Source organism: Schistocerca americana, chromosome 4 (assembly GCF_021461395.2).
Source record: "Schistocerca americana isolate TAMUIC-IGC-003095 chromosome 4, iqSchAmer2.1, whole genome shotgun sequence".
Classification (NCBI taxonomy): Eukaryota; Metazoa; Arthropoda; class Insecta; order Orthoptera; family Acrididae; genus Schistocerca; species Schistocerca americana.
Genome location: NC_060122.1, coordinates 429,901,489 through 429,923,735, shown reverse-complemented (window position 1 = coordinate 429,923,735; position 22,247 = coordinate 429,901,489). Strand labels below are relative to the sequence as shown.

Genomic DNA, 22,247 nt, shown 5'->3' with positions numbered 1-22,247 from the left:
TACTCAAATAAAATAATGTTATAAATGCTTCAGTCAGTAGAGCAGTTGCCTGCGAAAGGCAGAAGTCCCGACTCTGAGTCTCGGTCTGGCACACAGCTTCTTGGACCTAAATCTTAACAATAATTATAAAAAAAATACATTTGAAGGTACACAAAGACTACCAAACAAACTGAAGAGAGTAGCATTTTCAATGTGTATTTAGTCAGGTGCTGCAAATTTACGGTACAGAAAGATAGCTTATCACGATATTACTTTTAGTCGGCTATTTGTTATGGTATAAACTTCTGGGAAAATTCAGCAAATGTCAAAAGAAACTAATTAAGAACATGTGTGTTGCCAAACAATAGCTATCCCTCTGAGCACTGTTAAAGATTTAAAAATATTATCAATTCCCTCCTTTTACATAAATGAGGTGATGTTTTTCTTAGACAAAAACCCACATGCACTTGCCACTCTTTATTTCTACTGCAACTACAGCACTTGCCACAGTGAAAATTTTAAACTTATAGTAAACCATTAAAAACTCTATGCTCAAACACCAAAGTGTACATGGTTAGACACTAACAATAAAACAAAAGACAGAAGTATATTTAACATGGAGGCTGGTTCACTGAAAAGATTGCTCTTCACTCTTCTAGTGGTAAAAGTGCCATTATTCTCTCGAAGAATTCTTTGAGGACATATATATACTGAAAACTATGGTATGTGTCTGTGTAGTTGTACTTACAAATGTATATAAAATAATAAAAACTTTTATATCTCTCCCAAAAAACATTTGTATTGTAAATATTGACACATATCCCATACGTCAAATTAAATGATATTAAAACTGTATATAATGAGATGAATAAATAACATTCCACATTTTACAAGTTATTTATCAGTTGAGTAAACCATGCACAAGCACTACTGAAAAACTGTTGCTGAGCTTCTATTGTGCTCTCTTTCACTGTCATCTCAGATAAGGAACATTTTTGTTGGGTAATTCTCTTGGGACAAGAAATTTTTTTATCTAGGTGAATAAGGCCATCTGGTGCACATTTGGAATTTTCAGAACTAAAGTATCTTGAGGGTATTATTATAACAGTTACACAATTAACAATGCCATCTGTTTTCATATGCCTTTTGCATATTAAAGAAAACCATAAAAGGTATAGCCAAACACAGGATGTCGTTGTGGTCTTCAGTCCAAAGACTGCTTTGATGCAGCTCTCCATGCTACTCTATCCTGTGCAAGCTTCTTCATTGCCAGATAAGTACTGCAATCTACATCACTCTGAATCTGCTTACTATATTCATCTCTTGGTATCCCTCTACGATATTTATGCCCCGCGCTTTCCTCCAGTACTAAACTGGTGATCCTTTGACATCTCAGAATGTGTCCTACCAACCGTTCCCTTCTTTTAGTCAGGATGTACCACAAATTTCTCTTCTGCCCAATTCTATTCAATACTACTACCATCTAATTTTTAGCACTCTTCCATAGCACCATGTTTCAAAAGCTTCTTCTATTCTCTTACTGTCTAAACAGCTTATCGTACATGTTTCACTACCATACACAGCTACACTCCACACAAATACTTTCAGAAAGGACTTCCTGACACTTCAATCTATACTTGATGTTAACAAATTTCTCTTCTTCATTACCGCTTTTCTTGCGATTGCCTGTCTACATTTTATATCCTCCCTACTTTGACAATCATCAGTTTTTTTCCCCCCAAATAGCAAAACTCGTTTACTACTTTAAGTGTCTCATTTCCTAATCTAATCCCCTCAGCATCACCTGATTTAATTTGACTACATTCCATTATCCTCATATTGCTTTTGTTGGCATTCATCTCATATCCTCCTTTCAAGATACTGCCCATTCTGTTCAACTGTTCTTCCAAGGCCTTTGCTGTCTCTGACAGAATTACAAGTCATAAGCAAACATCAAAATTTTTATAACTTCTCCCTGGACTTTAATTTCTACTCCAAATTTTTCTTTTGTTTCCTTTACCACTTGCTCAATATACAGGTTGAATAACATTGGGAACAGGCTACAACCCTGTCTCACTCCCTTCTCAACCATTGCTTCCTTTTCATGCTCCTCGACTCTTATAACGACCATCTGGTTTCTGTACAAATTGTAAATACCCTTTTGCTCCCTGTATTTTACAACTGCCACCTTTAGTATTTGAAAGAGAGTATTCCAGTCAACACTGTCAAAAGCATTCTCTAAGTCTACAAATGCTATAAACATAGGTTTTCCTTTCTTTAACCTATCTTCTATGAGAAGTTGTAGGGTCAGTATTGCCTCACATGTTCCTACATTTCTCTGGAATCAAAACTTATCTTCCCCACAGTCAGCTTCTACCAGTTTTTCCATTCTTCTGTAAAGGATCCATTTTAGTATTTTGCTGCTGTGACTTACGAAACTGATAGTTCAGTAATTTTCACACCTGTCAACAACTGATTTCTTTGGGATTGAAATTATTATATTCTTCTTGAAGTCTGAGGGTATTTCGCCTGTCCCATACATCTTCCTCATCCGATGAAAGGCTATCAGCAGCTCTAATGGTATATTGTCTAGTCCTGGGGCTTTATTTCAACTTAAGTCTTTCAGTGCTTTATCAGATTCTTCATGCATCTTCCTCTACATCCTCTTCCATTTCCATAACATTGCCCACAGGTACATCTTCCTTGTATATACTCCTTCCACCTTTCTGCTTTCCCGTCTCTGCTTGGGACTGGTTTTCCGTCAGAGCTCTTGATATTCATACAGGTGGTTCTCTTTTCTCCAAAGGTCTCCTTAATTTTTCTGTAGGCAGTATCAATCTTACGCCTAGTGATATATGCTTCTACATCTGTACATTTGTCCTCTAGCCATACCTGCTTAGCCATTTTGCACTTCCAGCTTATCTCATTTTTTAAATGTTTGCATTCTCTTTCACCTGCTTTATTTATTGCTTTTTTTATATTTTATCCTTTCTTTGATTAAATTCAATATCTCTTGTGTTAGCCAAGGATTTCTACTAGCCCTCTTCTTTTTACCTACTTGGTCCTCTGCTATTTCATCTCTCAAAGTCACCCATTCTTCTTCTAATGTATTCTCCTCCTCCGTTCTTGTCAATCATGTCTTACAATTTAAAACCTGGTTGCTAAATCTTTGTCTAACCATTCTATAATCAACCTGAAACCTTCCACTGTCTCCAAGTCTGCACAGTATGTACATCAATTTAATACCTATCAATCATTAAAGACAGAAATATATCTACACCTACATCTATACTCTGCAAACTGTTCCATTCTCAAGGAGCACAAGCAGTATAATTGTTTAAATGCCTGCACGTGTACAATAATTAATTTAATCTTGTCAAGTTTTTACTATATTCCTAGAGTCATCATTTAAAGCCAGTTCCTTAAAGTCTATTAGTAGAATTTGTAGGGATAATTTCCATGCATCGTCAAGAGTCTGCCAGGTCAATTCCTTCAACATCTCCGTGACACTCTCGCGAGTCAAACAAGTCTATGACAATTTGTGCTGCCCATCTATGTATACATTCAATATCCCTTGTTAATCATATTTGCTATGGGTCTTGAACAAAATAGGATGTGTTACAGGAGCTACTTGTAAGCAGTCTCCTTTCTATGCAGACTGCATTTCTGCAGTACTCTACCAATAAACCAAAGTCTACTAATATCTGGTACAGAGCTATTTTATACATTATCTTCACAGGCACGTCATATCTCACTAAATTTCTTCAAAAATAAAACAGAAAAACAGCTGAAAGAAAAGGCTTTTTACATACTGGAAGAGTTTGAAAACTCTTCACAAGATAATCTAAATTACTACTTAATTCATAAGAATAATTGTATCTTTCAATTTGTTGTTTAACTGTGTATTGTTTAGTATAATAGTACTATACAATACATAACCATATTGTTCTAACATGTCAATTTCCACTGTAAAAGTATTTTTAAATTGCTCATTATGACAGCGATTGCACGTAACAGGTCAAAGATGGATGTACAACAAACAAACAAATAAATAAATAAACATTTTAAAAATTATCACTGAATTCAAGTGAACTGGCTGGTACAGCAGTTGAAGATACTGAATTATATGAAGCCTAGCCATTGCCCATAGTAAAATTCATAACATTTGGGCTAGTCTTGGATTGAGTCCTCCTCATTTGCGTATCTGACTCTTCACATTGGGTTAAATTAAACACTGGAAAACCAGGATGGAATAATGACAATATTATGATAAGGAAGACTGCTACTCACCATACAGTGGACATGTTGGATTGCAGATAGGCAAAATGAAAAGACTCCTAAATATATGATTTTTCAGCCCAAAGACCTTCTCCTAAAGTAGAGGGCACACATACACATCCACATAACCCAACTCACACACCCGTGTCCACTGTCTCTAGCCGCCAAGACAGTGAATGAATGTGTGTTGTCTACTTTAGAAGCGCACCTTTTGGTCAAAAGCTCATATGTTTAGCGGTCTTTTGGTGTGTATGTCTGTAACACAACATCTCCACCACAAAGACTGAGTAGCAGTCTAGCCTGTTCATAATACTGACTTAACTCCGGGTTAGTTTGATAGCAGCAGTACTTCTTTAACATGCCAGCAATCAGCTGAGTGTTGTGCTGACCCTTCAACCTGTTACTATGCTGGTAGATTTCTTCTGTTATATGCACATCCTCTGATAGTGGCATATTTTGCAGCTTGCAGCATTATTTCTACATCTCTGACATATCTGAATATTACTCATGAAGCATAGCATTAATGATACCCCTAGTGTCTGGTGGATCATGCATGGCAAATAAATTAATCTCTTACACCGTTAGTTCACACTGCATATCTGCTATGCTATTTGGAATACCTGGAAAAGAAACTAAAAGTTGCAATCAGATGCTAAAAGTTAATAACTCACAACCATGTGGATCACATCATCTAACAAGTCTGAATGCCACAACACCTGTAAGTAGGATCTTTCTACAAGCACTGTTCTTACATCTTTTTATGCTTCAATACACCAACAAATTGGGCAACTTCATTTGCAGTGTGGTCTCGGGCAAGCCCAAACACGACAGTTCCTTATGCCATTATGTTATGTCTCCATATCAGTAAGTCTCACTGCATTGTTTCCATAAAACCAACTGGCACATACAAAGCACTTAACTGCTTTGATATAAATTACCAGTTGAGGATCACAAGACTAGTACAAGTTCCCCACCAAATGTGCCATATTTTGCAACTGTACTCATTTAAGTCGCTAATGTGTTGTTTGATGGGCTTATATGACGTGGTCTGTGCTGGAGATATAGGCTGACCACTTAGAGGTTAGCCCGCATCTCGTGGTCGTGCGGTAGCGTTCTCGCTTCCCACGCCCGGGTTCCCGGGTTCGATTCCCAGCGGGGTCAGGGATTTTCTCTGCCTCGTGATGGCTGGGTGTTGTGTGCTGTCCTTAGGTTAGTTAGGTTTAAGTAGTTCTAAGTTCTAGGGGACTTATGACCACAGCAGTTGAGTCCCATAGTGCTCAGAGCCATTTTTGAACTTAGAGGTTACTAATTGAATTCAAGAATTCCTCTATGATATAGAAAAAGTTTTTGGGGACAGAACAACTTTAATCTTCATTTGAAAATGCTTCTGCATCTGTCAGATATATTCCCATGGGCAGATTTTCATAGTGCATATTTTCTTCTTTCTGTGACAAAGTTAGAGTCAGTAAACAAAAGTTTAGATCATTTACTTCCTAGCATTGTATTTGCAGCAGTAACTGTATTACTCTCACACTACAATGGACTGTTGACAACAAATTACATCAGTGAATAAATGTACTGTGAGGTTGTTAACATGCTTGCAAGATGTATATGTGGGAACCTCACACATAACTGCAATTTTGTGTGTGTGTGTGTGTGTGTGTAATGAATTCCTTTAACCTAAGTGAGAAATTATCCAAGACTATTGTCCAACAGGATATCAGTGACTGGACTAATACTAGCTTACTGATTTCTATGCACCAAAATTGGCAACAACTGTTATGGTAAAAGGATATGAGTCTGAATGTTTTATCAGGTGCACTACATGTTGTTTTTTCTCTAGTTTAAGTTTATATTAATGTGCATTCCCATGAACTTAAAACTTCCTACTCAATTTATTATTTTATTTGGACAAATTACGTTAGTAGGAAGTAGGATATACTTGAAATTACATAAGTGGATCACCTGGTTTTTTTTCTTTTTTTTTTAATGGTTAAAGCTAATCAGTTTGTTCAAAATCAGTTTCTAACTTAACAAAAACATTGTGTATTACTTTCTCTGTTGATGCTTTTTTTCTTGGCTTGGCAATAATGTTTGTACCACCTGCATAACAACTAATTTGGTTTGATGCAAATAAAATGATATAGCTCATTAACACAGAGCAAGGACAGTAATGAGTCGACGACTGAACTCAGTAGGAGTTCACATAATTCAGTAGCCAGTTCATATTACTCTGGTAATCATTTTTTTTAAACTTATTTATTCACCATCTTTAAGCATTTACTTTCAATCATTTTCAACATCAGTAATTTAAAAACAACTTTCACAGAATGGACTGACATGTTAGATAAAATGCTTCATGAACCACTGACCATTCTCTCTATGCAGTCAATAATTTGTTTACTATGGCTACAGTTATTTCTAACGAGAGCACAAACATGAGTGTACCTAGGACTTATGACCTTAGCTGAGAATGAGGGGATGGGAGAAATTGAGGGGGGGGGGGGGTGAATTATGTTAGATTAGTAATGAACAACAAAACAATTTTGAGATTTTATGATGAAAGATTCTGGGTGCAGTTGCTACTAGGCAATATTAATTACATATTCTGGTTTTCTTCAGACTAATACTGAGTGAATACCTCTGTCTGCATGAGGAAGATTTGGTTTCCAAAGATTCTTTTTCTAGGGACTGGAAGGTGGGTCTGCATAAATCTTAGCCATAGTATCTTGCATTGAGTTTCCAGTAGTCATTATTTCAAACAATTTTCAAAATAAGCTCTTTAAACAAGCAATATATGTATTTTTTTCTTTTTGTATGGATTGATCTGACAAATGCTCAATACTTATCTTCTGAAATGAACCCAGGTAATTTGTAGAAGATAAAAATAGTATAGCATCGACAAAATTTGAAAAAATATATAAAACATGTAGCCATTAAAAGGTTATTGACAGGGTGAGTGAGTGTGAACACTTCTATAAAGAACCAGAGATTGTCATTACTGAAACCCTCCTAGAAATTGAATAAAAGGATCATTCATTGCTTAATCCATACTCCTGAAAATAAAGTATCTGAATTTAAATAATATTAGAAAGAGGTGTAAATACAAATTATTCACTGATCTCACTATTTATTGTTACATTCTCAGTGGCTCCCAAATTAATGAATAATGTAATATACGTGTTACACACTTAAATTGTACTTGTGCCTCTGGTGAGTTCGCAAAGTTTCTAGCATACATACAATCTTATATAACATTTAAAAATAATGTACAAAAATGTTCTGCTGTAACGAACAATGTTATTGTCTGTCAAGCAACAATTTATACAAAACTACATCCTTCAGCAATACATTTAAAATCCAGCCATTTATTCAGGTATGCGTTCTCTGACCCAATCACTCCACGCTTTAAGCTCTTGCTTCTTTAGTTCATGCAATGCATTCTTGATAGTGTGGAACTGACCCTTCACACCAAGTTTCTCTAGATTCTTAAAGGTTTCTTCACCCCATGTCAAGGGCACTAGGTCATCTCTATCACCATGACACATAAACAAAGGTGGGAATTCTTGCTGCTCCTTGTAGTTCTCCAAATGCTAAAAAAAAGTTACATTGCAAATCAGTGTCAACATTACACATAGGTTCTCATAAATTAAGGAAAAAAATTGCAAAACAGTAATAATTCAAGGAAACAGAAAATAAATGACAGAAATTGGGTGTATTACCACAGCTGTGCTGTAGAAAGTTACCACATTGAAACCAAAAGTGTTGTAATTTGTATCATTTGTAGACAACTAACAATTGCATACTCAAAATAAAAAAAAATAAAAAATAGTTTATGCTATGAGAAAAAGAGGAGACGACTAGGACAGCATGCTTGAGCAAAAGGCAAAGAGGTATATGAGTGGTAGAGCACTGCAAGCATGTGCCCAATCTGCATGGCATTCTTGTGGCTGTGGTATGCAAGAGATAGGGTGAATAAACTTCACATAGTTTGACAGAAGTTGCCAAAGATGCCAGACACTAAACTGATTAATGACATAGCTGCTTGCGCACTCAATGAGTGCTCATATGGTTAGAAGCAACTGAGACCAAACCGTGCATATAACAAGTGATAACAAATAGCTACCACTGAGTCTGCTTTCCATGTGGATGCAGTTCTTTAATAAGCAGTGGTGGGGTGTGGGGTAATGAAGAGTGAGCACGACAATGATCCTTATAGCCACAGTTCAGTTAATTGAACATGTCTTTATTTTTACCATGATACATACATTAAAAAAATGCAATCTAGGTCCTGGCTGTGAACTGACTTAAACCCACTGTGGACGTGATCACAGCATGCCCAAAAACTTGGATTCCACATGGACAGCTTTTATTTGCTGCCAGTAATCTCATGTGAAGTCAGCTGACACAGGAATGTGTGTACTGATTGCTCTTAGAATTACTCTGTCAGAGTATTTCATGGATCCTGAAGTTGATGCATTCTCCAGTCTAATAAAAAACACAAGGACATCCTCAGTCATTCTTCCCTGAGAAACTGGAACTGTAGGGATCAAAGGAAAGTTCTTAACTACTGTTGAGTCCATTGCACTTTCATTGGTCAAACTCCAAGGGCTGTTATTTACTTGACTCACTTCCTTCATATCGTTTGCATCTGCTTTTAACCACCCGATTTCTTAATGTACTTGTTCTATAACAGTATGTACATCTACACCTTGCTGCCTGTCTGTCTGTCAGTCATGATTGATTACACAGTTACTCCATTTGCCATCATTGTCATTTGCACACATGCCAAGCAAAGCTGATATCTGCTGGATATCTGCTGTAGTCCTACAATCAATGTTTGGTCACTCTGCTGCACAGCCAAAGAAAAGTGCTCTGACAGAAGAAAATTGTCTGCATCAGCCAGAACTATTTCTTCATTCAGATATCACACACAGACTTCCAGGAACAGTACCAAACACTACTACAACTGATGGAAGACAAGGTTTTCTTCTCCCCTCAGGAATAGTAAAGGAACACTGGAGATCACATTTATGACAACATTTTATAAAGGATTTCATTCAGATGAATGCTGGTGGGGCATGGGGGTGATCAATACTAATAACCGTAATCTAGTTAACTGCACAAGTCCTTATTCTTACCACAATACATACATTCACATACAGGGCCAAGGACCTGGCTGCCTACAGACTTAAAAATCCAGCATGAATGTCACTGGAGGCAATGATAGCACACGCGATATCTTTGATTCAGTATAGATAACTTTTACTGGCTGCCAGTGGCCTCGCATGAAGGTGAGTGCTAGAGGACAAATGTTCTTCCACCCTACTTCCATGGGTTTTTGCAGAGGAAACATTTATTAAATGAAGTGCAGTGGTGTGACACTGGCATACTACATTCAGCTCAAACTCAGGAAGATGTCACCAAGTGGTTAAATGTTCGGTCTTTCTGTTGTTCAACAATGTTTTCTAATGCTAGTACTGGTATCCAGAAGGAAGACTTAGTAGGGTTTTATGTCACATGGGTGACAAACTCATTAAAGACAGGACACTAGCTAGTGTGGACAATGCAGGGGAAGGAAATTGGTTATGTCCTTTTTAAAGAACTCTCCTGGCATTTGGCTTAATCAATTTAGGATAACAATGGAAAATATAAACCTTTGTGCCCAGATAAGGATTTTCACCTGACTCCTCCTGAATCTCAATTCAGTGTCATAACCATTGTGCCACCTACTTTGTTGGTACCCAGAAGGTCCAACCAAGGATGCTGAAGAATAGTCATGGCAAACACTTTCTGTTATACACCAAAAGAAGACCACAATGCCATTGAAATTATGGTCTATCTTTGCTTGAATCATCAGAATGATACGATTAAGTACTGCACACATAAGGCTTTATGATAGTGCTTTGTAAGGCACATAATCAGCTATAGGTACACTGCTTGTTGCTCATAGCAACAAATAACTTTTATTGTGGATTTAGCAGGACACACAGTGGACTACAAAGCAATGAGGAAACATTCTCTTCAGACATGAGTCCCTGATTAGCTGGCAAATAACTTCAGGCGCATTTTGAGTTTGTAAGAAGCTGAAACAAATTAACAGTTACAAAACATCCATCAAAAGAATGCCTTCAGCTGAGGTGGTGTCTATGTATGGTGGTTTATATTTTTAGATGGGAGCAAAGACATCATGTAACTGCTCAAAAAAATTGTTGGACACCTTTCACTCAATACGGGAAATCCCTACATACAGCATTTGCCTAAAGTTGTAAAAGCAGGCCAGTATTCTGAGTGCAGTTCAGTAGTGTATACTGTGTTTCCAGTCACAGAAAGAAAAAAGTGTCTTTTTATGCTGTCAACAGACCTTAAAGTTAAATTTCAGTCTTAGACAATATGCACACTGTCACCTTCTGGTGAGAAAAGTTGTCAGCATGGGATGTTGCCTGTAAATTGTTGTACACCACAGAAACATTATTTGAACATCCAACCATTATTGTGAGACACAAAACACTGAAGGTATGCCTCATAGTGGTTTCCCATCAGCTGAGGGTCATTATCTACAAATTATGGCTCATAAGTCTCCAAGGAGAACAAACAGCACTGTGCATTGTCTTTTCAGAGGTAACACAGAGGGTTGTATTGATCCAGAAAATACACAGCTGATTCCACACAATCAATATGGCCTTGATGCATCCATTACAAACAACAGTACAAACCCTCACCATTCACAGAGTACAAAGACATTTGGTAAAGAGAACACCTGGGGTAGAACTTGGGTCAAGAGCCTAAAATTCTCTTTACAAACAAGTGCAGGATTTGTCTGTTGCTTGATTATCAACATAAAAGGTTGGACACAACTAGGTACCAATTCATATCTCATGCATGCAGTCCTCCGCAGGTTGAGCAGGGAAGTGGGTTAGTCATATTTTGGACCAGTAACATTTACAGATGTCGAACACCTATCATGACCGTTAAGGCTAACCTGAGAGCTATTTAGTATTGGACCAACATTTTTATGGTGGATCTGTCTTGAAAAATGACAATGCTCAAGCAACTGCACCCACCTCATGAACATCTTCCCACAGGAAGCAGGAATAAATGGAATGCAATGACTTGTGTTAGTGTGACACGAACTCAACTGAGTATACATGCGAGCAATTGAAACTTGCAGTGTAATGGCACACACTGAAATCTCCACATCACAGCACTTGAACATACCACAAGAGAAACTAAAATAGCATGGTGCAGCCCACAGAAAAAGTGGAGATAGGCTGCACCTTTTTGCTCATGTTCACAACCAAGTACCATGATATGGGAATTTCAACATGTACCAGGACTGCACACATGTACCCTGTAAACAAGCAAAAACTTAATTACGTAAATTTATTTTTCTAAGATGATAATTAAAACTTTATAACTATCCCTCGTATTTCAACTTGTATAGTGTCTATTCCTTGCATGTGAATTGAAGTGGAGCATTGGTAGCGTAACTGCAGAAATATAAATGAAACTCAAAAATGGAAAACTGGTCCCACTTCTACATCATAGTCAAGACTACTGGTCACCTACTGGGCATTCACACTTATACAAGTATGATCACAAACTCTGGAGGTCATTTTTTATTAAATACTGGACAACAACAATGGCCACTGAGATCAATAAAATATGATATACCATTACAACTCAACTCTAGGCTACAAAGATAATGGCAATAATCATTTAAGCCTTCAACTTTAATTTTACATGAATAATGTATCAAGTATATTTTACCAGTTACATTTTATTTGCTGCATAATACGCGGTATGGCGTTTCTATACTCATTCATTTAGTTGTCCTTTTTTGCAAAAACAGACATAATGTCTGATGGGATAGCAGCAATCAGTGATTGTATAATGCCTTGATTGCAGTTGTTTTTTTTTTTTTTTTTTTTTTTTTTTTTTTTTTTTTTTTTTTTTTTTTTTTTTTTTTCATATGACCGGTTTCAGTTCATTCAGAACCATCTTCAGATCTGATATTTCAGTTACAGTCCAAATTCAGCAACTTAGCAACTTTCACATGCTGACGCAGCATGTGAAAGTTGCTGGATTTGGACGGGTTACTCCTGTAACTGAAATATCAGATCTGAAGATGGTTCTGAATGAACTGAAACCGGTCATATGAATAAAAAAAAATTTTTTGCAATCAAGGCGGATTATAGGTAACATTTAGTTGGCAGTTTATGATTGAAATCCATGCTTACCTTATACACAATTGAATTGTAGTTGAGGAAGGACGACAAGGCAAAAACTCCTGTCACCTGTGGTTTCAACCTGTATCCAACATGAATGGCCATTGCTCCTCCCATTGAAAAACCACCTTAAAAAAGAGTCGTCCAAAAAATTAGTACTTTGAATGTTTCATAATAAACATCGCTATATATTTCCTTAATACACTTGAGTTCTATTACATAATGCCACTTCAGAAAAAAACATATTATGTGTGTTCAGAATTTCATTTAATGAAGCCACTGTAATTATACTAATTATAACTACATACTGAGAATTTCTTTAATAAGACACCATTTTGTGGGTACAGATTTTCAGTAAGAGGTAAAGTTATTGATCTCAATAAGAATTAAATTCTGGCTTATAGAGGTTTTATTTTGTAGCAGAAGTTTTATTATAAAGCACTTAATTTCTTAATATTATTCACAGTTTAGAAAACAAATACACAGCAATGCAAAAAATTTCTTTCTCAAACTTTATACATGCATTATTGGACATTGAGGTTAATTACACACATGTACTGCTCTGGGAAAGAATCATTATATAAAAAATACCTATTATTATGTGTTCAAGAGGAATTCCAGACATGACTTCCTTCTCAATCAAATTTACTACTTCTTTTCCCATTGGCTCTATTGTGTCTAGATGTTCAGGTACATCAGGAGAAATATTTTCACGGTCAAACCACACATGACTGGGCTGAAAATTACACAGATGAAATGACAATTACTTTTATATTCAAGACATAAAACAAGTGGATTATGACACTAAGTGAGCAATTAATGGCTATGGTCTTATAATAAATAGCCCAATTGTATGGTACTTTAAATTGATTCTACTTGTTGAAGTATTTGATTTGACAGGAAAACATCAGATTACAGGATGGATACCAGAGACTGAGATCTGGTTTCTGTACAAGTAGTAAATAGCCTTTCACTCCATGTATTTTACCTCTCCTACTTTCATAATTTCAAAGAGAGTATTCCAGACAACATTGTCAAAAGGGGACATGAAAAGGAAGCGGTAGATGAGAAGGGAGTGAGACAGCATTGCAACTTATTCCAGATGTTATTCAATCTGTACATTGAGCAAGCGGTAAAGGAAACTGTTGTAATTAGGTATAAGTTCAACACAAGCAGTAGACTGAACACAACTTTATTCCACAAAAGCATTAACAACTTGAACACAGTATTTAAGTAACATTCAGCAGGAACCAATTATGTACACAAAGAGCTGTAGCAATACACATAGAGAACTGAGGACTGGGGACTGTGGCTTGTTCTGACAGTGATCTCTCTCTGCAGGTGACTCAGCACTGCCACACGCTCAGTGAGTTTTGAAAGTATGCACACATATCTCTGCATTCCTCCTGTCTTAGGGAGATTACAGATTGTTGAGGTGTTCATCCTGTCATTGTCTGCTGGGCTCTGGTTAAGTTGGCATGCTGCAACTGGACCATATGGTCTGAAGTGCTTCGGGCACAGACGCATTCTGCACCCACCTTTTTGTGCCAAACCACATGACAACACTGGTGACACCGGGGCTGTTTCCGTGTCAACCTTGGGCATCGGCTATAGTGATGGTGCTGCAGTGCTGATGATACTGGTATCAGCAGTTGCCCAGGAATTGGTGACAGAATCCCTGACAGTGGTGTCAGAAGCAATAGAGGAACTGCTAGTTTGGGCACTGAGGATGCATGACATCACCTGCACTGGAGTGGAGAACTGGCAGCAGCAGGTGACGTGATGCCCGATGTGGAATTTGGTACCATAGAGAAAAACATGGTATTTCTTCACAGCATATACAGTGGCCAAAGCTTCCTTTTCTATCTGAGAGTACCTAGTTTGAGCAAAAGTCAGCATTTGTGAGGCATAAGCAATAGGCCACCCACAGTCATCGGGGACATCTATGAGCCAGTGGTGCCCCCAACCCCTACTGTGAAGCATCCATACCAAGGACAAAGTGGAGGCCTGGTTGGTATGTCACTAGGCAGGGCGCAGACTGTAACATGGTCTTAAGCATGAAACATGTGGTTTCACAAGCCAGTGACCAGAGACATTGAGCCCCTTTGTGCAGCAAAGCATATAACGGCTGCGCAACTGTTGCTGCCCCAGGCAAAAACTTGTGGCAGTAGGCGACTTTGCCTAGAAGAACCTGAAGTTCTTTGACAGACATCATGGAAGCGACACAATAGCAGAAACATGTTGATGGTGTGCTTTGAGAAACTTCACACCCAAGACAAATGATAGAAGGTTGAAAAAATCGACATGTTTCTAAATTGTACTTCAACCCAGCCACTTGGAGGACAGAAAAAAAGAGTACAGAGTTTTTGTATATGTTCCTCAGTGAAGGCACCAGGAACTACAATATCATCCAAATAGTTTGCACAACAAGATGTTCCAAAAAATGTTGAAAAACAGCGGGAGTGCTGGCAAAGCCAAAAGGCAACTGCAAGTACTGGTACAGTCCGAAAGGGGTATTCACATATAACATATGTTATGACTCTGTATCTAAAGGAAGTTGTAAATAGGCAACTGACAAGTCAATTTTTGAGAAATATTGACCACCTGATAACTTCGCAAACAGTTCGTAAAGGTGCAGTATCAGGTATGTATCCACTACGCAGTGCATTCACAGAAACTAGAATCACTGCAGTGGTGTAATCGACCTGGTGTTTTCTTTACTATAACTAAGGGGGTAGACCATTCACTTGATGCCATAGGCTGAACAATGCCAGATTCCGTGAGTTGATCTAATTCATCATTGACTTGTTCCCTGAGTGCCACTGGAATCAGAAAGGCACAGAAGAAATGGAGCTGAGCAGAAGGTTTAATGCTAACAAGCACTTGAAAATTGTTGGCACACCCCAATCAACGACAGAACAAAGAGTAAAACTCAGAATATAATGCATCTAACTGTGTATACGGCACTTGTTGAGACACTAAATTCATTTCATCTGAAATGGTAAAACCAACAATTTAAAACCATCTAATCCAAAAAGATTCTCCATAAGTGTGTTACTTACAATAAAAAAATGTAAGTGATCAGACTACTGACTTGTAGGTCACTGTAGCAGAGATAGGCCGAGAATAGGAATACTCTGTTTATTGTAATTTTCTAACTTTCAAGACACAGGAAGAAACGCAGGGGAGCCCAAGTCGATATAGTTTGTAAGTTTAATAAGTTTATCACAACTCTTGAATCTACTTGCGTGTACAGAACTTTACAAAAAACCATAACATCAGTGAAAAACTTGTTTGGTGCAACAGAAATAGTTGACACAATGTTTACATCCATATCCATATCAGGATTGTTGTGCTGAATTTTTGCATTACAAACAGAAGCAATGTGACCTTTTTTCTGAAATTATGACAGGTAGCTCAGCATTTTGGGCATTCTGGACACTCGTGGTTAATGAAAAAATAAGGGCAAGATGGGAGCATGTAACACATGTTGCTGGTTACTGGCCTGTTTACATTGTTGGTGCAGTTGCTGCTGGGAGCGAAGCCAGCAGCCTTGATGCTGTGATTGTGTGTGGACCGCTGTGACCATGTCTTCCTCCTGCAAACTATCTGAAGCTTGATCTAGAGGATTGCTGACACTTCTAACCATAACTCAATTTGGTTACCCGCAGATTGTGACACCTCAAACGACTGTGCAATACCCAAAACCTAGGAGAAGGGCGGATTTTCACAATGGAGGGCACACTCTACCACCTCACAATCCAGAGCTAAACAAATGATATAGCACCTCTCACCATCTGATCAGCATATGGCTCTTTACGCACATCAGACATAAAATGACAATGACAATTAAACCCATGGAGCTCGATATGATCGATGTTGTTGCCTCCTAAAGCAGTAAAACTCAACCCAAGATGCAATAGCATGCATGTGCTTACAATAGTACTTCGAAAGAAGTTCACAGATGTTAAAGAAGACCGAGTCTGAAAAGGGGTGAGATGACATAAGACTTCATACATTCTTGGCGATATCCATGAAGGGAACAACGCACAACAAAAAATAGTGCCTGTAATCCTAAAAGCTTGAAAGCGTTGTTGCAGATGTTTCTCGCATACATCCCATTCCTCAATGGACTCACTGTATGTAGAAAATGGAGGTGGATAAACCGTGGGGACTGCTGAGGGTGAAACTGTGGCCAAGAAACAGCTGGACCATCCAGTTGCTGAGCATGTTTCCCAACATGATGTTCTACATTTCAATGACTGCTTCAAAGCCTATGCTATCTGGATGCTTCACACCAGCACCAGCTTTTCTGATTTTCACTGGTGGGAACTCTCCCTACAGTATATCCTGCATCCCCATAATTCTCCTGACCTCAACCTTCATTAGTCATTGTCCTTAACCGACCCACTCCCTTCCCTATTCCCAATCCAGCACTACACAGCCCTCTGTTCCGCCAATGCACCCACAGTCTTTTTTCTTCTCTCCTTTTCTGCTGCCATGCCTGCTACCCATACCCTTCCCCCTCCCCACTGTCCCCCTCGCAGCAACCCCTCCCCTCCCCCCAGGCCTGCCCACCGTCTAACCATCCAACTGCACCTAGCTGCCCTACCCTCTCTTCACCTCATCCCTGCACGCTCCCACAAGCAGCACTTTACCATCCCCCACCCCTACCCTGCTACCCTCCTCATCCCCACCCCAGCCTCCTCCTTAGCCCCACCACCCAGTCGCCCTGTTGAAAAGGTTATTCTGGAAGCCACTGAGCAAACAGAGTGCAAGCAACTGCAGATTTTGATGCACATTGGAACAAATGATGCCTCTCGTCTGGGCTCCAAGGGCATACTTGGATCATTCTAGCAACCAGAACAGAAGGTTGAGAAGACCAGCACTGCGCACAGAGTTTCAACAAGGCTCACAATTTGAAGCATTTTCACCAAACTGATCTTGGACATTTGGTTCTGAGTCAAGTGAAAGGAGTGAACCAGATACTTCAAAAGTTCTGTGACAAGATGGACTGTGACTTCCTGGACTTGCGTCATGGTTTTAGAACTATAGGGGTGCCCCTAAGAGGGTCATGTGCACACTACACATCAGAGGCTGCTACCCAGGTAGCTGACTGTGTGTGGGATGCAAGAATGCATGCAAGAGGTTTTTTTTTTTTTTCATTAGGTAATTCTGCATCCAACAAAAAACCCAGAAGTGTCAGTGTAAGATCATAAGATATTACTCCCACATGTGACAGTATTAAAATCCTAGTGGTTAACAGCCGAAGCATTCACAACAAAGTGCCACAGTTAGAGCTGCTCCTGAAAAACAGTCAAGCTCACATAATAACAGGTACACAAAGCTGGCTGAAAACTGCAGTTGATGGCAGTCAGATTTTGGGGGGAAATTTAAAAGCATACCAAAAGGTTAGGCTAATGGGAAATGGAGGTAGCATATTTGTTGCAATAGACAAGACTATCCACAAAGATAGAAATTGAAGCTGCCTGTGAGGTTGTTTGCGCAAGACTCAGTGGCTGATGTGGGCACAAAATAGTAATTGGATCCTTCTATCAGCCACAAAGCTCATCTCCTGATGTAACGGAAAACTTAGAGAAAACTCCAGTTTGCTGGTATGTAGTTTCCTCGGTCATACTGTAATCACTGGTGGAGACTTCAACCATACAACAATCACCTGGGAAAATAACAATGTTGTTAGTGGTGGGCATGATAAGACATCATGGGAAACATTACTAAATGCCTTCTCTGAAAACTTTCTAGAACAGATAGTTCAGAATCCGATTCATGATGGAAATATATTCAATCTAATGGTAAAATATAGACCAAATCTCTTTGAGGATGTCCACGCTGAAACTGGTATTAGTGATCATGGCGCAGTTGTGGTAACAATGATTAGAAAAGTACAAAGAACAACTAAAACAAGATACATTTGTTCAGTAAACTGAACCTGAGGTCTAGGAGTAACTTCTTTGATTAGTAATCACAACGTCCTCAAATCCTGTGTTCAAAACCTGCCAGTGCTTAAATTTTGATTAATAACCAGCATTGGTGACTGAAGACTTCCGGTGAAAGAAGTCACCTTCATTCTGCCAATGGCTTTGTCAAAGATGGCACAGGAGCAGACAGAGGTTCGTGGCACTCTCTTGTCCTTGGGATGGGAAGCTGCTCCTACAGGCAGAAGAATCAGCAATGATCAATGGCATGAGGATGCAGAAGGCAATGGAAACCACTGCATTAAAGACAAATAACATATATCCACAGGATATGTAGCCTGTAATTAAAGAAGTGTCACAATGACCTCTCCATTGCCAAAAGATTCCGAGATATTCCCCCATTCGGATCCCTGGGAGGGGACTGACAAAGGGGAGGTGATCATGAGAAACAGATTTAATAACAAATGAAAGGATAACATTTTATGAGTTGGGACATGGAATATCAGAAGCTTGAACGTGGTAGGGACACTAGAAAATCTGAAAAGGGCAATGCAAAGGTACAGGATTTTTGTTCAGATGATTATAGAGTAATACCAAAAGCTCCAGAAAATTGTGTAACAGGAGTAGGATTCATTATAAATAGGATGGCAGGGCAGAGAGTGTATTACTGTGAACAGTTCAGTGATAGGATTGTTCTTATCAGAATCAACAGCAAAGCAACAACGACAACAATAATTCAGTTATACATGCCAATGTTGCAAGCTGAAGATGAAGAGATAGAGAAAGTTTATGAGGATATTGAAAGGGTAATACAGTACATAAAGGGAGATGAAAGTCTAATAGTCATGGGGGAATGAAATGCAGTTGTAGGGGAAGGAGTAGAAGAAAATGTTATGGGAGAATATGGACTGGAGCAATAAATGAGAGAGGAGAAAGACTAATTGAGCTATGTAATAAACTTCAGCTAGTAATAGTGAGTACTCTATTCAAGAACAACAAGAGGAGGAGATATACTTGGAAAAGGCCAGGTGATACAGGAAGATTTCAGTTACATTACATCATGGTCAGACAGAAATTCCAAAATCAGATACTGGATTGTAAGGCATACCCAGGAGCAGATATATACCCAGATCACAATGTAGTAGTGATGAAGAGTAGGCTGAAGTATCTGAGATTAGTCAGAAAGAATCAACAGGCAGCAGAGAAGTGGGATATGAAGAACTAAGTAATGATGAGATATCCTTGAAGTTCTCTAAGGATGTAGATACAGCAATAAGGAATAGCTCAATAGGCGGTATAATTGAAGAGGAATGGACATCTCTAACAAGGGCGGTAACAGAAATTGGAAAGAAAAACACAGGCACAAAGAAGATAACTGCAGTTGCTCATGGGCAACAGAAGAGTCATTTCAGCTGAAAGAAGAAAGAACAAAAATTTTCAGGGAAATTCAGGAATGTAGAAGTACAAGCCTCTGAGGAATGAGATAAATAGAAAGTGCAGAGAAGCAAAGATGAAATGGCTGCAAGGTAAATATGAAGAAATTAAAAAAGAAATGATTGTCAGAAAGAATGACTCAGCATATAGGAAAGACAAAATAAACTTTGGTGAAATTAAAAGCAATTGAGAGTGCAATGGGAATTCCACTATTAAATGCAGAGGAGAGAGCAGATAGGTGGAAAGAGTACATTAAAGGCCTCTATCAGGAGGAAGATTTTGTCTGATGTGATAGAAGAAGAAACAGGGGTCGGTCTAGAAGAGATTGGGAATCCAATATTACAGTCAGAATTTAAGAGAGTTTTGGAGGACTTAACATCAAATAAGGCAGAAGGGAAAGATAACATTCCATCAGAATTTCTAAAATCATTGGGGGAAGTGGCAACAAAATTACTATTCACGGTGTTAAGTGTGAGAATCATCGCACAGTCAGCCTAACAGCTCATGCATCCAAATTGCTGACAAGAATAATATACAAAAGAATTTAAAAGAAAAGTTAGAATTTATTGATCACGGTCAGTTTGGCTTTAGAAGAGGTAAAGGCAACAGAAAGGCAAGTCTGATGTGGTCGCTGATAATGGAAGCAAGACTAAAGAAAAATCAGGCATGTTCATGCGATTTCTCAACCTGGAAAAAGCATTCAACAATGTAAGATGGTGCAAGATGTTCAAAATTCTGAAAAAAATAGGGGTGAGCTGTGGGGAGGGGCAGGTAAAAATACCATATGTACAGAAGCCAAGAGGGAATAAAAAGAGTGGACAACCAAGAATGAAGTGCTCGGATTAAAAAGGGTGTAAGACAGGGATGCAGTGTTTCGCCCCTACTGTTCAATCTGCAAATCGAAAAAACAATCATGGAAATAAAAGAAGATTCAGGAGGGGAATTAAAATTCAAGGTGAAAGGATACCAATGATGCGACTCGCTGATGACATTACTATCCTGAGTGAAAATGAAGACAAATTACATGATCTGCTGAATGGAATGAACAGTCTAAAGAGAACAAAATATGGATTGAGTGTAAATAAAAGAAAGACGAAAGTAATGAGAAGTGGCAGAAATGAAAACTGCGAGAAACCAACATCACGATTGATGATCACAAAGTAGATGAAGTTAAGGAATTCTACTATATAGGCAGCAAGATAACCAATGATGGGTGGAGCAAGGAGGACATCAAAAGCATACTAGCACTGGCGAGAGAAGTCTACTAATATCAAACATAGGCCTTAATTTGAGGAAGAAATTTCTGAGAATGTACATTTGGAGCACTGCATTGTATGGTAGCGGAACATGGACTGTGGGAAAACCAGAACAGAAGAGAATCAAAGCATTTGAGATGTGGTGCTACAGATGAATGTTGAAAATGACGTGGACTGATAAAATAAGGAATGAGGAGGTTCTCCACAGAATCAGAGAGGAAAGGACTATGTGGAAAACACTGACAAGGAGAAAGGATAGGATGATAGGACATCTGTTAAGACATCAGGGAATGACTTCCATGGTACTAGAGGGAGCTGTACAGGCAAAAACTATAGAGGAAGACAGAGACTGGAATATTCCCAGCAAATTATTGAGGGTATAGGTTGCAAGTGCTACTATGAATGAAGATGTTGGCACAGGAAAATAATTCATGGAGGGCCACATCAAACCAGTCAGAAGACTAATGACTCAAAAAATTTTTTATTAAAAATAAATAAATAAAATAAAATAAAATAAAATAAAAATCCAGTACAAGGCAGGAGCATGCAAAGGAACTATGGCCAAAGTTTAAAAGAATAGCTGACCATGCACTGGATAGATATGTGCCTAGCAGAATAGTTCATAATGTGTGGGACCCTCCATGTTATACAGTCACTGTAAGGAAACTTCTAGAGAAACAGAGACTACAACATAATAGGTATAAAAGAAAGCATAAGACTACAGATAGAGACAAGTTGAATGAAACATGTTTGACTGTCAAGAGGGCAAGGCATGAAGCCTTCAATGACTTCCGTAGCGGAATACTGTCAAGTGATCTTTCACAAAACCCAAGGAAATTATAGTCATATGTAAAGGCTGTTAGTGGCACCAAAGTTAGCATGCAGCCGTTGGTGAATGAGACAGAAACTGAAATTAACGGTACCAATGTGAAAGCTGAAATGCTAAACTTTATTTTCAAATGTGCTTTACAAACAAAAACCCAGTAGTAATGCCCCAATTTAATCCTCACACCATTAAGGAGATGAGTGAAATCAGTATTAGTGTCAGTGGTGTTGAGAAACAGCTGAAATTGTAAAACTGAACACAGGTCCAGGACCTGATGGAATCCCTACCAGATACTACACTGAATTTGCAG

The 22,247-nt window shown here is 38.5% G+C and overlaps 1 protein-coding gene across 2 annotated transcripts in view; it reads right to left on the bottom strand.

The window, feature by feature from the left end:
- Positions 1–7,367: 7,367 nt before the first annotated feature.
- The window catches only part of LOC124612961 (lysophospholipase-like protein 1), a 64,999-nt gene continuing 50,119 nt past the window's right edge, over positions 7,368–22,247 (bottom strand). For both annotated transcript variants that reach the window (XM_047141484.1, XM_047141485.1), the window contains exons 3-5: positions 13,077–13,221; positions 12,498–12,613; positions 7,368–7,850 (exon numbers count right to left, since the gene is read on the bottom strand). In XM_047141484.1, coding sequence (XP_046997440.1) covers positions 7,626–7,850; positions 12,498–12,613; positions 13,077–13,221 — 486 coding nt within the window. In that variant the 3' untranslated portion in view covers positions 7,368–7,625. The remainder of the gene's footprint in view (positions 7,851–12,497; positions 12,614–13,076; positions 13,222–22,247) is intronic.